Source organism: Mustelus asterias, chromosome 11 (assembly GCF_964213995.1).
Source record: "Mustelus asterias chromosome 11, sMusAst1.hap1.1, whole genome shotgun sequence".
NCBI classification, from domain to species: Eukaryota; Metazoa; Chordata; class Chondrichthyes; order Carcharhiniformes; family Triakidae; genus Mustelus; species Mustelus asterias.
In genome coordinates, this window is record NC_135811.1 from 61,699,363 (window position 1) to 61,714,889 (window position 15,527).

At 44.3% G+C, this 15,527-nt stretch overlaps 1 protein-coding gene across 1 annotated transcript in view; it reads right to left on the bottom strand.

The window, feature by feature from the left end:
* The window catches only part of hells (helicase, lymphoid specific), a 63,306-nt gene extending 49,206 nt beyond the window's left edge, over positions 1-14,100 (bottom strand). Inside the window, exons 1-4 of the mRNA XM_078223680.1 lie at positions 13,960-14,100; positions 13,586-13,671; positions 8,787-8,908; positions 1,195-1,317 (exon numbers count right to left, since the gene is read on the bottom strand). Of these exons, the coding sequence (XP_078079806.1) occupies positions 1,195-1,317; positions 8,787-8,908; positions 13,586-13,671; positions 13,960-13,967 (339 nt within the window). The 5' untranslated portion in view covers positions 13,968-14,100. The remainder of the gene's footprint in view (positions 1-1,194; positions 1,318-8,786; positions 8,909-13,585; positions 13,672-13,959) is intronic.
* Positions 14,101-15,527: the final 1,427 nt, after the last annotated feature.

Genomic DNA, 15,527 nt, shown 5'->3' on the forward strand with positions numbered 1-15,527 from the left:
ATGCTCACACAAGCAGTTATCCATTAACTCACCTCAAATGGCTACGTTTTTATGTGCAAGTCTTTCGCTGTGGGGTAGAAATGAACAGAACCTGGTTTTGTTTCTGTCAGACAGCCATACCGACACACTTTCCAGCAAGGATCAAGCGTTCCAACCAATTACAGCCTTGTCTGTTCCAAAGATACAGAACCAACTGCAGTCTCATCATCTAACGCAGCAGAGAATGGCTTTAATGGCTGTGTTATTGTCTTTATCTCAAAACTTAAAAGAGCAGCAAGATTATTGCTGCATCATTCAGACTGACTGAACAAGCCATCAAAAAAACGTAGAGTCCCGAACCTTCAAACTGAAGCAGCAAATTCTTCCAACTGAAGCAGCAAATTCTTCCAAGTTTCAAACTGAAGGCGAAAGCAGTTAAATGGTAGAACTTCATCGAATCTCAGAATTCCCACAGTGCAGGAGGAAGCCATTTGGCCCATCAAGTCTGCATCAACAACAATCCCACCCAGGCCCTACCCCATGTATTTCCCCTGCTAATCCCCCTGACACTAAGGGACAATTTGGCATGGCCAAACATCCTAACCCACACATCTTTGGACTGTGGGAGGAAACCGGAGCACCCGGAGGAAACCCACGCAGACATGGGGAGAACATGCAGACTCCACACAGACAGTGACCCGAGGCCAGAATTGAACCCAGGTCCCTGGCACTGAGGCAGCAGTGCGAACCACTGCCACCTTGCCGATTTGGTAGAAATGTTGAATTCAATTCAGAAGATAGCAAGGAACAAGAACAGCCCACATGGCCCATTAATCATGCCTCACTGACGGCCCGTGCACACCCTAACCTATTGGACATTTCATTTCCTTCCAGTCCATATACACTCCCCTCTATCATGAACACCACCATCCACCCATTTAAATCTCCTACAGCAGAAAGTTCTGAATCTGTCCAAACTTTCAAAAAATAAAAATCAGGAAATGCTGGAAATACATAGCAGACCTGCCATATAACAGAAAGAGGCTAACAATTCGGATGGGATCCTTCGGTCAGTGTTTTTGATTTCCAGCCATCATTTTCTTTAAAGATATCCATTCAACTTTTATTTTTCATTATTCATCCCTGGCTGACCTGATCAAGACAGCATCCTCCCCCCCCACCATATATGTAACCAAATAAGTACACAGAAATTACCTCCAGCTGTTGTTGTTCCATTTTTGTCAGTAAGAACTTTGAGTAAATGTTACTCTTCTCTAGTAGGTGCTGCAATCGCTTATAACGCATTTCATGAGAGTCTTTTTCCCAGAACATTTTGGCCTAGAAAAATAAGTCATGAAGAAATTTCAACCAATAATCACAATACAACTATTCATTTCGACTTTCAACCTCACTTACTGAGAACATCAATTTAACCACAAGAGTCTTTCACAATTAAGTGTGTGTCAGGCACAAATCACCCCCAGTACAACCAAAAGTTATCCAACGGAATAAATTGCAATCCTTTCACTGCAAAGCTGTTCTAATTTGGTGCTTGAATAGGCTACTTGGACTATTGATCCTATTTTACCATTCAATTACCATTGAATAGCTGTTCAATTTTTAGCTTTAACTCCTTTCCTGTTTGCCCCCACCCCCAGCCCACAACTCCCCTGAAAAAAAGATCAAAAATCTGAATAGTCAAGTTAAATAATGACCACTGCTGTGAAAAATAATTAATTTCAGACGAAAATAAAATTCCTTATCATCTGATTTAAATGGAGGCCCCTTATTTCTGAACTGTCCCCTAGTTTTAATTCCCAATCGTCTCAGCAAACACCCCGTCAAGCCCTAGATTGTAGCACTTCCCAGTGACAGATGTTAGTTTGCCTATAAAATTCTTGCTTTGTTTCCCTTTCTTGAAGAGGTGTTAAATTTGTGGTTTTCCAATTCACTGAGACCGTTCCAGAATTGAGGAAATTGTGGAAGATTACAACCAATGAATTCATTATCTCCACAGCCAATTCTTTTAAGACTCGAGGATACAGGGCATCAGGTCTAAGGGCATGTCAGCCTTTGGTCCTGTTAGCTTAAGTAACTTATTTACTGATCGTAATTGTTCCAAGTTCCTCCCTCCCCTTTCCTGCTTGATTTTCTATTAATGGGTATGCTTGTGGGTTCTGCTGCGAGGACATATACAAAATATCTGTTCAAAGTCTCAGTTTCCCATTATTAATTCCCCAGTCTCACCCTCTAAGGGACCAACACTCACTTTAGCTACTCTCTTTACATATACCTTGAATCTTTCACCTGTGCTTTTATATTTCTTCTTAGCTTTCACTAATTTCTCCCTCATGTTTTTAGTCAGCTTTTGCTGGTTTCTACAATTTTTCCAATCTTCATAGAATCCCCACAGCACAGGAGGCCACTCGGTCCATCGAGCCTGTACCGACCACAATCCCACTCAAGCCCCCATCTCCACAACCCCACTCATTCAGCCTGCTAATCCCCCTGCCTTAAGGGGCAATTTAGCATGTCCAATCAACCTAACCCACACATCTTTGGAATGTGGGAGGAAACCCACGCAGACACAGGCATAACGTACAAACTCCACACAGACAGTGACCTGAGGCTGGAATTGAACCCAGGTCCCTGGTGCTGTGAGGCAGCAATGCTAACCACTATGCTGCCTATGGTGCCTCTTACGACCCTTGACTAATTTATGCTGCATTGCACACTAACTTCCTTAGCCACAGACGGTGCATCCTTTCCGTAGTCTTTCTTTCTCAATGGGTGCGGCCTGTACCTGTCTTGAAAAAGACACCTGCCTATTCATAGCAGCTTCAGAAGACTGTTGGTCTTGGCCAATAATCCTCCCTTAACCAACACTAACCAATTGATTACCTACTCATCCATTTACTATTGTAGGACTGCCCACCTACAGCAAATGAAATTTGAAATGAGTTATTGAACATCCTGAGAATGTTACGGGGCATTAGAATAATATAGCAAATTTGCAACACAGGAGGCCATTCAGCCCATTTATTATTGAAAAGGACAAAAGTGCAACATTTCAGGGAGAAGGCGGAGGGAGCAGCACTATGTAAATCGTTCTTATGGAGAGCTAGCACAGAAATGATGAGTTGAATGGTCCTATCTGTGCTACAGCAATTCTGCTCTAATTCCACATTCAATCTGTATCTTTTATAAAATGCATTGAGGGTTTTGACATCTACTACATTTCAGGCAAGAGTTCTAAACCACCACTATTTTCACAACATATTTCTCAGCTTCCCTCTAATCTTTCTCGTAATTACTTAAAACCCATGCCATTGGTTACTGACAGTTCTGCCAAGTGTAATAGTTAATTCCTATCCATCATCTAAGCCTCTCAATTGTACACGTATAATTTAAACTCTCAATTTCCTCAGTACCAAAAACTTCAACCTAACCAAAAGCAAAATCCTGCAGGTGCTGGGAAACAGAAAATGCTAGAAGTATTCTGCAGCAGGGAAAGAGTTAACATTTCAGGCCGATGACTAAAGGAAAACATCCCATATATCATGTTAACTACTTTCCAGTTAGCTTCAGGGATCTGTATACCAGGCACCCCAAGGTCCTCTTGTTCTTCTACATTTCTCAGTATCTTACCATATATTGTGAATTCCCTTACTTTCTTTGCCCTCTCCAAATACATTACCTCATTTCTCTGGATTGAATTCTACTTGCCACTTTTCTGCCCACTCCATTGATATCTCCCTGCAGTCCACAGGACAATTACTGCATCTTTTGAAAATTTCATCATGCCATCTATATTGAAGTCTAAATCATCAATGTAAACGATCAAAATAGGAGAACCTCACAGAGCACTGCCAAACTCCAGTCTTTTAGCTAGAAACCATCAGTCTACCATTTCTGCCAAGAGCCAATTTTGGATCCAACTTGCCACTTGCATCCTATGAATATTTACCTTTTTTGACCAATCTGTCATGTAGAATTACCCCAGCTCTTGTTGTGTAACTTTTTCTTTAGCATATTTAATATGACAAAAATCGTACATTATAAAAAGCAAAATATGACACTGGGCCAGAGACATATTAGGTTAGATAACCAAAGGGCTAGATCTAGAGCAGTGGCTTAGAGGAAGAGAATTTCGATCCAGCGAAAGTGAAGCAATGACGATAGAGCTCCAAGTCAGGATGATGTGACTTGAAGGAGAACGTGCAGGTGACAGTGTTGCCTTGTGTCTACCATCCTGTCCTGGATGGTAAGAGCGAATGCTGATGGTGGTGGATGGCCTGCTATGTCCTGGATGGTGTCAAGCTTCTTGAGTGCTGTTGGAGCTGCACCCATCCAGGTAAGTGGAGTATTCATCACACTCCTGACTTGTCCCTGTAGATGGTGGACAGGCTTTGGGGAGTCAACATGCAGTTACTGCAAAATTCCCAGCTTTTTACTTGCTCTTGGAGCCACGGTATTTATATAGCTGGTCCAGTTCAGTTTCAGATCAGTGACAACCAAGGATGTTGGCAGCAAGGGACTTAGCAACGCAATTCCCAATCAATGATGCCTCGGCAAAGCAGCCAGCATAATTAAGGACCCCACGCACCCCGGACATTCTCTTCCACCTTCTTCCATCGGGAAAAAGATATAAAAGTCTGAGGTCACGTACCAACTGACTCAAGAATAGCTTCTTCCCTGCTGCTGTCAGACGTTTGAATGGATTTATCTTGCATTAAGTTGATCTTTCTCTACACCCTAACTATGACTGTAACACTACATTTTGCACTCTCATTTCCTTCTCTATGAAAGGTATGTTTTGTCTGTATAGCGTGCAAGAAATAATACTTTTCACTATGTTAACACATGTGACAATAAATCAAATCAAACTCAGGTCTCTGGCGCTGAGGCTGCAGTGCTAACCACTGTGCTACCCGTCAGCATGGTTTTGTCAAGGGGAGATCACGTCTAACAAATTTGATTAAATTTTGAGGAGGTGACTAGACGTGTAGATGAGGGCAATGCAGTTGATGTGGTTCACATCAGTGGAGCTTTTGACAAGGTTCCACGTGGGAGACTAATGAAGAAGCTAACAGCCCATGGGATCTAGGGCTTAGTTGCAGGAGGCAGAGAATGTATGATCAGTAAGTTCACAGATGACACAAAAAAATGGTGGTGTGTATATAGCGATGAGGAAAGCCTTAGATTACAGGGAGCTATAGACTGGCTGGTCAGATGGGAAGAACAGCGGCAAATGGGATTTAACCCTGAAAAAAATGTCAGGTGATGCGTATTGGGACAACTAACAGGGAAGGGAACACACAAAGAACAGTAAGATGCTAGGAAGTACAGAGGATCAGAGGGGCCTTGGGCTGCATGTCCGGAGATTCCTGAAGGCAGAGGAACACGTAGATAAGGTGGTTAAAAAGGCATAAGTGATGTTGCCCTTATTAGCCAACGCATAGAATACAAGCACAGGGAGGTTATGATAGGCTGTATAAAACGTCTGTCAGACCACAAATAGAGTAGTGTGTGCAGTTTTGGAACATCAGCCTTCTCTTTTGCACTGACTGGGTTCTGCCATCATTGAGGATGGGGATGTTCATGAAGCATTCTCTCCAGTTAGCTTTCTAATTTTCTACCACCTTTCAGAGCCGATAGGGGCAAAACAACAGGTTTAAATCTGATTCGTTGGTTGCAGGATTGCTTAGCTCTATCGCATCCTGTTTCATATTTAGCACGTACGCAGTCCTGTTATAACTTCAATAGGCTGGTAGCTCTTTTCTCTATGCCTAGTGCTGCTCCTACTCATCGAACCAGGCTTGGCAGCAATGAGACTGAGGGATATGCTGGGCCACAAGATCTGTTGCTGATATCTAGAGAGCCTCAATGATGCCCAGATCAGTTTTGCATCTCTCTCATTCAGCAATGGCAGTGCCACATAACACAATGGAATGTGTTCACAGTGCAAGGACAAGATTTCATACCTACAAAGACTGAGATGGTCACTCCTACCAACACTATCATGGACACGTGCATCTATGACAGGTAGATTGGTGAAAATGGAGTATGTTTTCCCTCGTATTTCCACACTGCCAGTCTGGAAGATATGTCCTTCAGGACTTGGTCAGCTTTGTCAGTAGTAATGCTACCCAAACCATTCTTGGTGATGGACATTGAAGATCTTCATCCAGAGTACCTTCTGTATCCTTGTTACCCTCAGTGCTTCTCCCAATTGGTGTTCAAGGAGTATGGATTCATCAGCTGAAGGAGGGCGGAATTCTTTGTCTGAATTTGACTTGATGCAATGAGGCTTTTGGTAGAAGCTGGGTTTTGGATGGGATGAAAACTGAATTGCATACAAGGCCATCCAAGGAAGTATCAACCAACGGTGTGGATCAGGAATTGCATAGGCCAGACTTGAAAGGACAACAGAATTCCTTACCTGAAGGACATTAGTTAGTCTTCCATGTTTATCTAATAATTTTCTTTGTTCCATTTCAAACTTTGATTCTATGATCATGTTCCCACTTCCCCATCAAGCTAGTTTAAACCTTTCGCAACAGCACAACCAAACCTACCCTTCCCCAAAGTATGGGAGTCTAAAACTAGAGGGCATAGGTTTAAGGTGAGAGGGGAGAGTTACAAAAGTGTCCAGAGGGGCAATTTTTTCACACAGAGGGTGGTGAGTGTCTGGAACAAGCTGCCAGAGGTAGTAGTAGAGGCGGGTACAATTTTGTCTTTTAAAAAGCATTTAGATAGTTACATGGGTATTTGTCAAGGGCAGGTCGTGCCTTACGAGCCTGGTTGAGTTCTTTGAAAATGTGACCAAACACATTGACGAAGGAAGAGCGGTGGATGTGGTCTATATGGACTTCAGCAAGGCGTTCGATAAGGTCCCCCATGCAAGACTTCTTGAGAAAGTGAGAGGGCATGGGATCCAAGGGGCTGTTGCCTTGCTTGCCTGCAGAAGGCAGAGAGTGGCTGTGGAGGGGTCTTTCTCTGCATGGAGGTCAGTGACCAGTGGAGTGCCCCAGGGATCTGTTCTGGGACCCTTGCTGTTTGTCATTTTCATAAATGACCTGGATGAGGAAGTGGAGGGATGGGTTGGTAAGTTTGCTGACGACACCAAGGTAGGTGGTGTTGTGGATAGTTTGGAGGGATGTCAGAAGTTGCAGCGAGACATAGATAGAATGCAAGACTGGGCAGAGAAGTGGCAGATGGACTTCAACCCGGATAAGTGTGTAGTGATCCATTTTGGCAGATCCAATGGGATGAAGCAGCAGTATAATATGAAGGGTACCATTCTTAGCAGTGTAGAGGATCAGAAGGACCTTGGGGTCCGGGTCCATAGGACTCTTAAATCGGCCTCGCAGGTGGAGGATGCGGTCAAGAAGGCGTACGGCGTACTAGCCTTCATTAATCGAGGGATTGAGTTTAGGAGTCGGGAGATAATGCTGCAGCTTTATAGGACCCTGGTTAGACCCCACTTGGAGTACTGCGCGCAGTTCTGGTCACCTCATTACAGGAAAGATGTTGAAGCCATTGAAAGGGTGCAGAGGAGATTTACAAGGATGTTGCCTGGATTGGGGGGCATGCCTTATGAGGATAGGTTAAGGGAGCTTGGTCTCTTCTCCCTGGAGAGACGAAGGATGAGAGGTGACCTGATAGAGGTTTACAAGATGTTGAGAGGTCTGAATAGGGTAGACTCTCAGAGGCTATTTCCAAGGGCTGAAATGGTTGCTACGAGAGGACACAGGTTTAAGGTGCTGGGGGGTAGGTACAGAGGAGATGTCAGGGGTAAGTTTTTCACTCAGAGGGTGGTGGGTGAGTGGAATCGGCTGACGTCGGTGGTGGTGGAGGCAAACTCGTTGGGGTCTTTTAAGAGACTTCTGGATGAGTACATGGGATTTAATGGGATTGAGGGCTATAGATAGGCCTAGAGGTAGGGATATGATCAGCGCAACTTGTGGGCCGAAGGGCCTGTTTGTGCTGTGGCTTTCTATGTTCTATGGGTACGATGGGTATAGAGGGATATGGGCCAAATGCGAGCAATTGGGATTAGTTTACGGGTTTTAAAAAAAAGGGCGGCATGGACAAGTTGGGCCAAAGGGCCTGTTTCCATGCTGTAAACCTCTAATGACTCTATTCCACAATATCCTGGCCCTGTTGAAATACAACTTCTTACTGTTGAAATACAACATCTCTGGTTTACACAAGTTCAATTTCTCCCAAATCTGAACCTAATGTACCAGGAATCAAAAGTGCTCCCTTTTACGCTCTCCAGTCATATACAACTGCTTTATCTCCAACTTCTATACAAACTAGCATGTGGCACTGGGAGGAATCAGATTACTATCTTTGCAACCCTGCTTTTTAATTGGTTTCCCAGCTAAAAAGCAAGATTTGCCATGCCTCAAAACAATTTATATAATTACTTCATAAACTCCTTCCAGTAAAGAAAAATATTCCAACCTCCCTTCTCATTCCTAACTTCCCTGCTTTCATTTCTATGCCTCAAATGGCAAACTTCACTGAGTCTTTTTCAAAGGAAATAAGTCCAACTTCCTTTCTATTTCTGTATAGCTTCTACTCCTCACACCCTGAACCGTTAGTTTATTTCAGCCTTCATCCCACCCCCATGTATACACAAAGATCAGAAATTATTTATAAGACAAGATGAAGTTAGGTTGAACACAAACCAGCATAGATCTGTTTTTGCTGAAGAGGCCAGTGCTGTAAGGTTCTATATAGCATAGCTGCAGCAGCTCCTACTCTGAACTGCACTGTAATTTAACAGAGAGCCTTACCTCTTTCATCAGCTTTCTCTCCTCCACCTGCCCTTCTTTCTCCAGCTGCCTTTCCTCTTCTAACATGCTGGCTGTTATGATCTCATTCCCCTCATGCTCAGCCATCTCATTATTTCTAGACTCTGAAGGAAAAAAAAACAGGCCAGTTGTTCAAATGGTTACAAATAATCTCTTGATTGTTCGATAAATTCATTGTCAAATGAGCACCCAAGTCATACATAAAAGATCCCAAGCTGGGCTGAACTGACTTGAGATACTGTATTAGGGTTATACTCACCCTGGAGTAGGAGGGGGAAAATCTCATCATGATCAGTCGTCGTCAATCCTCCATCAGGGAACAAGTCATTGCTTAGCCATGACATCCACAGCTTGCCAATACTTGATTTGCACATTAAGATTAACCACTTGCCTGAAATACTGGTAAGTTGCCGATGCCAAGAGCCATTACCTCACAGCAGTGCCACAACTTTGTTGTTGGCCTATACCATCTGAACAGGCAAAACACAGCCAACCAGTTTCCACCAGGCCTGGCAGTAGACACTACCTGGAGCACTCAAACACAAACTGCTGGAAAATCTCAGCAGATCTGCCAGCATCTGTGGACAGACAATATATGATGTGGAGATGCCGGCGTTGGACTGGGGTAAACACAGCAAGAAGTTTAACAACACCAGGTTAAAGTCCAACAGGTTTATTTGGTAGCAAAAGCCACAAGCTTTCGGAGCTCTTAGCCCCTTCTTCAGGTGAGTGGGAATTCTGTTCACAAACAGGGCATATAAAGACACAAACTCAATTTACAGAATAATGGTTGGAATGCGAATACTTACAGCTAACCAAGTCTTAAAGGTACAAACAATGTGAGTGCAGAGAGCATTAAGACAAGTTAAAGAGATGCATATTGTCTCCAGGTAGGACAGCCAGTGAGACTCTGCAAGCCCAGGCAAGCTGTGGGGATTACAGATAGTGTGACATGAACCCAATATCCCGGTTGAGGCCGTCCTCATGTGTGCGGAACTTGGCTATCAGTTTCTGCTCAGCGATTCTGCGCCGTCATGTGTCGTGAAGACCACCTTGGAGAACGCTTACCCGAATATCAGAGGCCGAATGCCCGTGACCGCTGAAGTGCTCCCCAACAGGAAGAGAACAGTCTTGCCTGGTGATTGTCGAGCGGTGTTCATTCATCTGTTGTCGCAACGTCTGCATGGTTTCCCCAATGTACCATGCCTCGGGACATTCTTTCCTGCAGCGTATCAGGTAGACAACGTTGGCCGAGTTGCAAGAGTATGTACCGTGTACCTGGTGATGGTGTTCTCACGTGAGATGATGGCATCTGTGTCGATGATCCGGCACGTCTTGCAGAGATTGCTGTGGCAGGGTTGTGTGGTGTCGTGGTCACTGTCCTCCTGAAGGCTGGGTAGTTTGCTGCGGACAATGGTCTGTTTGACAACGCTGTGACAACGGATGAATGAACACTGCTCGACAATCACCAGGCAGGACTGTTCTCTTCCTGTTGGGGAGCACTTCAGCAGTCACAGGCATTCGGCCTCTGATATTCGGGTAAGCGTTCTCCAAGGTGGCCTTCACGACACACGACGACGCAGAGTCGCTGAGCAGAAACTGATAGCTAAGTTCCGCACACATGAGGACGGCCTCAACTGGGATATTGGGTTCATGTCACACTATCTGTAATCCCCACAGCCTGCCTGGACTTGCAGAGTCTCACTGGCTGTCCTGTCTGGAGACAATACACATCTCTTTAACCTGTCTTAATGCTCTCTCCATTCACATTGTTTGTACCTTTTAGACTTGATTAGCTGTAAGTATTCGCATTCCAACCATTATTCTGTAAATTGAGTTTGTGTCTTTATATGCCCTGTTTGTGAACAGAATTCCCACTCACCTGAAGGAGGAGCTTAAGACTCCGAAAGCTTGTGGCTTTTGCTACCAAATAAACCTGTTGGACTTTAACCTGGTGTTGTTAAACTTCTGACAGAGAATACAGCCAATGTTGAGAGTCAGGATGACCCTTCAGAGCTGAAGACAACGAAAACAGGACGAGATTTATTCTGAGGGGTGCGTGCACTGTAATTGATAGGAAACCAAAAGAGAAAATGCTGGAAAATCTCAGCAGGTCTTGCAGCATCTGTAAGGAGAGAAAAGAGCTGACGTTGAGTCCAGATGACCCTTTGTCAAAACGTCAGCTCTTTTCTCTCCTTACAGATGCTGCCAGACCTGCTGAGATTTTCCAGCATTTTCTCTTTTGATTTCAGATTCCAGCACCCATAGTAATTTGCTTTTAACCAGTGTAATTGATAGGGATGGCATAGACAAAAAGACAAAAGGTAATGGTGATGATGAAGGCTAGAAACGGCGCTAAACACATCCATTAAGAGATTGGAATGTGTAAATGACAGAACAGAGATGCAGAGTGAAGGAATGTGGCAGATGGCCCCAGTGAGGTGGGGAGGATGAAACAAGTTGGAAAGTGAGATTTTCGAAATGGAAAAATAAAAAGAAATTAAAGCAATCAAAATTCATGATGAAAAGAAGAAATGAAATAAAAGGGAATGGAGTGGAGGTGGAGGAGTGAGTTCATGCCATTCCTATCAATTACAGCACCCCCTCCTCCACAGTATAAATCTCATATTTTCCTTGCCTTCAGTCTGAAAGGTCATCCAGATTCAGAACATTGGCTCTATTCTCTCTCCACAAATGCTGACCTGCTGAGATTTTCTGTTTTGTTTCAGATTCCAGCATCCTCAGTATTTTGCCTTTATCTGGAGCACTCAATTTGCTCCATTACACAGTGCCTTATCTGATAGTTAACAGCACACAGCTGGCCCCAACAATATTGCAGTACTGGCCCTTAGGATTTCTGTGGGGAAGAGAGGGAGTCAGTTATTGCAAAAGTCAGCCCAAGCATTTGCATGTCTGCAGTAAAAAGAAAGGCACTGTTTTGGACAGGAAATTAGTATTTGTACTCAACCATCATACTTAACAGCCATTATCAGTTACTTCTCAGCAAACCATAGCATGGAGAGCCTGCCATTACTTTTTCCCCTATTCAATGACTGCAGTACAGCGTGTGCACACGACTGTAAAAAAGAGCAGGAAATACTCAGCAGATCTGACAGCACCTCTGGAAAGAGAATCAGAATAAACGTTCCAGCTCAAGGAGCTCTCTTCAGCGCTGAAGGAAAGTAGAAACATGTTTTGAGCAACAATGGAGCAGCAGCACAAGGAGAGATTGACTAATACAAAATTTCATGGTACAAGAAACAATTGGAGCAGTAAATGGTTGCAGTAAAGAAAAAGCTCTCTCCAGAGTGGGTGTGAATGGTAGAATAATGAACAGCATCATGCAATCTGATCTAGGGATACTCAAAGCTAACAGGGGTAACACAGTGATTAGCACTACTGCCTCACAGCACCAGGGGCCTGGGTTCAATTCCCAGCTTGGGTCACTGTCTGTGCGGAGTCGGAGTCTGCACGCTTTTCCCGTGTCTGTATGGGTTTCCTCCGGGTGTTCCAGTTTCCTCCCAGTCTGAAAGGCATGCTAGTTAAGTGCATTGGCCATGCTAAATTCTCCCTCGGTGGGCCCAGATGCTGGAGTGTAGCAACTAGGGGATTTTCACAGTAACTTCATTGCAGTGTGATTGTAAACTGACTTGTGACACTAATAAACTTTAAGGAGTGCACTCACACCCTTCAGTTGGATCAGCCAAAAAGTCTAACAATGTCAGAGCTCTGTAGAAGGATCATTTGGATCAAAAATATTAACTGTTTCTTTCCACAGGTGTTGTCAGTCCTGAGTTTATCCAACATTTCCTGTTTTAATTTCAGATTTCCATCATCTGCAGTACCTTGCTTTTATTTTAATCAGAATTTAAATGTAACTCATTTATACTAGGAATTTATTGTAATAGCAGTAAAGAGACAAACAGAACTCTGGACACCAGGCAGACATGCACAAATAACCATTATAACAGCTGTTACATAATGCCAGTGAAATGTTTAAAAATCAACAATATGCAACATTTGTAATCAACTCCCCATCTAATGCAACATAAATGACAATTTTAAAAAATTAAAACAAAAATGTTTATATCCACAAAGAACTTGTATCTAAAAGTAAACAAACAAAAGGACTTCAGAGGAACAATCAGACAATATTTAACACCAAGTCACATTAGGACAGATGCCAAAAGCTTGATCAGAAAGGTAGTTCTTAAATGAGCATCACAAAGGAAAGATAGAGGGGTTATGGGGGGAAATGTCAGTGCTAAAGGTAAAAGACATGGTCAATAGGAATGAACAATAGACCAGAATTGGCAAATCAGGCATTGAGAGCATTTTGAGATAAGTAAGGATCAGAAAACAACAATAGCAATACTAAAGCTGAGCTGTTGTTGGTCAGTCATGTTACAAAGATGCAAGCAAGTAGACTACTTTGAATGGACAAGTTCAGCACCACTTCTGCTCAACAGCAAACTGGAGGCTTAAACAAGCAACTAGTGACACTTGGGTCAGAAGTGACAATATGATGGTCCCTTAATATTGAGAACTTCAGGGCACATCTGCCAGTCATAAAATAAATTGCATTAATGAAGATTTACATGACATGGTTGGGATCTTTGGATATCACATCAAATTACAGACACAGCAGAAGTAGCCAAAGAGCTGCCAGTGGCATTTCTGGCAGAATTACCCCAAATAAGAGATGTCTCCATTCAACAGCAAAGATTAAATTTACACACTAGCTAAAAATGCTACAGATGGGAGTGAAGATTGAATGTTACCTCTGACAGAGCCTGTGTCCAATAGCTGCTGCTCCACACTGGAGTTCACTTGACAACAGGAGTTGTTTCTTTGACCTTTGAAAACACTAAAAACAAGAATGTTCAATCAGAAAAGTAGAAACAGAAACTAAAGCTGGGGGGGGTCAGGCCGGAGGGGGGAGAGAGAGAGAGGGGGGGGGGGGGAGAGAGGGGGGGGGGGGGAGAGAGGGGGGGGGGGGGGGGGAGAGAGGGGGGGGGGGGGGAGAGAGGGGGGGGGGGGAGAGGGGGGGGGGGGGGGGGAGAGGGGGGGGGGGGGGGGGGAAGAGGTGGGTTCAGGGTGAGTTCTAAGCGCCCATGCTGCGCACTGTGCCGCCGGGCCGGCCTCCCGCACTCACCCGTTCATGGCGCCGGCTGGAGAGTCTCAATGGACGGATTGTGAGAATGGCGGAGCCGCTCACTGGGCAGAGAGCGTGGATCGCCTTCCTGAGCCGGGAGCTCTGGGTTGTTTACCTCTCGCGCTGCCGCTCGCGCTCTCTCTCTCTGCGCCGGTTTCGCAGCCGCGGTTTTCGCGCCCTTTCTGGGTGTGGAGGGTGAGTCAATGTGGGGAGGGGAAGCGGTTGACAGTCGGCTCACTATTCTGACACTCCCGTCTCAGTTCCTGCTATTTATTATACACAGTATTGATACAAAAGTTATATTATTCAGAGGAGATTATTTACCTCTCCATCTGTGGGGTTTTCCGTCTTTATAATTTAATTTATTCCGTCCCTCCCCCCCCCGTTCATTTGGATGGAATGGAAAACCCAATCGGGCTGCGCGCGGGAAGTGAAGGAGCGCGCGCCGGGGAGGGAGCGCGCATGGTTGGAGCATGCGCAATGAGATCATACTCCACATTCTCACCACCTTGAGTGAAAAAAATTGCCTTTCTGGACCTTTTTGTATCTCTTCCCTCTGACCTTAAACCTGTGCCCTCTAGTTTTAGACTTCCCTAATTTCGGGAAAAGATGTTGACTGTCTAGCTGATCTATGCCCTTCATTATTTTATAGAGCCCTATAAGTTCACCTCTAAGCCTCCTACACTCCAGGGAAAAAAAGTCCCAGTCTATCAAGCCTCTCCTTATAATTCAAACCATCAAGTCCCGGGAGCATCCTAGTAAATCTTTTCTGCATTCCTCCTAGTTTAATAATATCCTTTATATAATAGGGTGACCAGAACTGTACACAGTATTCCAAGTCTGGCCTTACCAATGCCTTGTACAACTTCAACAAGACATCGCAACTCCTGTGTTCAATGTTCTGACCAATGAAGCGAAGCATGCCGAATGCCTTCTTCACCACTCTGTTCACCTGTGACTCCACTTTCAAGGAGCTATGAACCTGTACTCCTAGATCCCTTAGTTCTATAACTCTCCCCAACACCCTACCTAATGAGTAACTCCTGCCCTGGTTCGATTTACCAAAATGCATCACCTCGCATTTATCTAAATTAAACTCCATCTGCCATTCATCGGCCCACTGCCCAATTGATCAGGATCCCGTTGAAATCCTAGATAACCTTCACTGTCCACTGTGCCACCAATCTTAGTGTCATCTGCAAACTTATTAACCATGCCTCCCCGTGTCTGCGTGGGTTTCTTCCGGGTGCTCTGGTTTTTTCCCACAGTCTAAAGATGTGCGGGTTAGGTGAATTAGCCATACTAAATTTCCCCTTAGTGTCCAGAGATTGTAGGTTAGGTGGATTAGCCATGGTATATGCTCAGTGTTACAGTGATACGGCAGGGGGATGGGCCTGGATAAGATGCTCTTTTGGAGAGACAGTGCAGACACAATGGGCCAAATGGCCTCCTGCATTGTAGGGATTTTATAGTTCCATGGAGATAGACAGATTTTTAATCAATAAGGGAATCAAGTGTTATGGAGATATGACAGGAAAGTGTAGTTGAGGATTTTATTAAATCAGTCA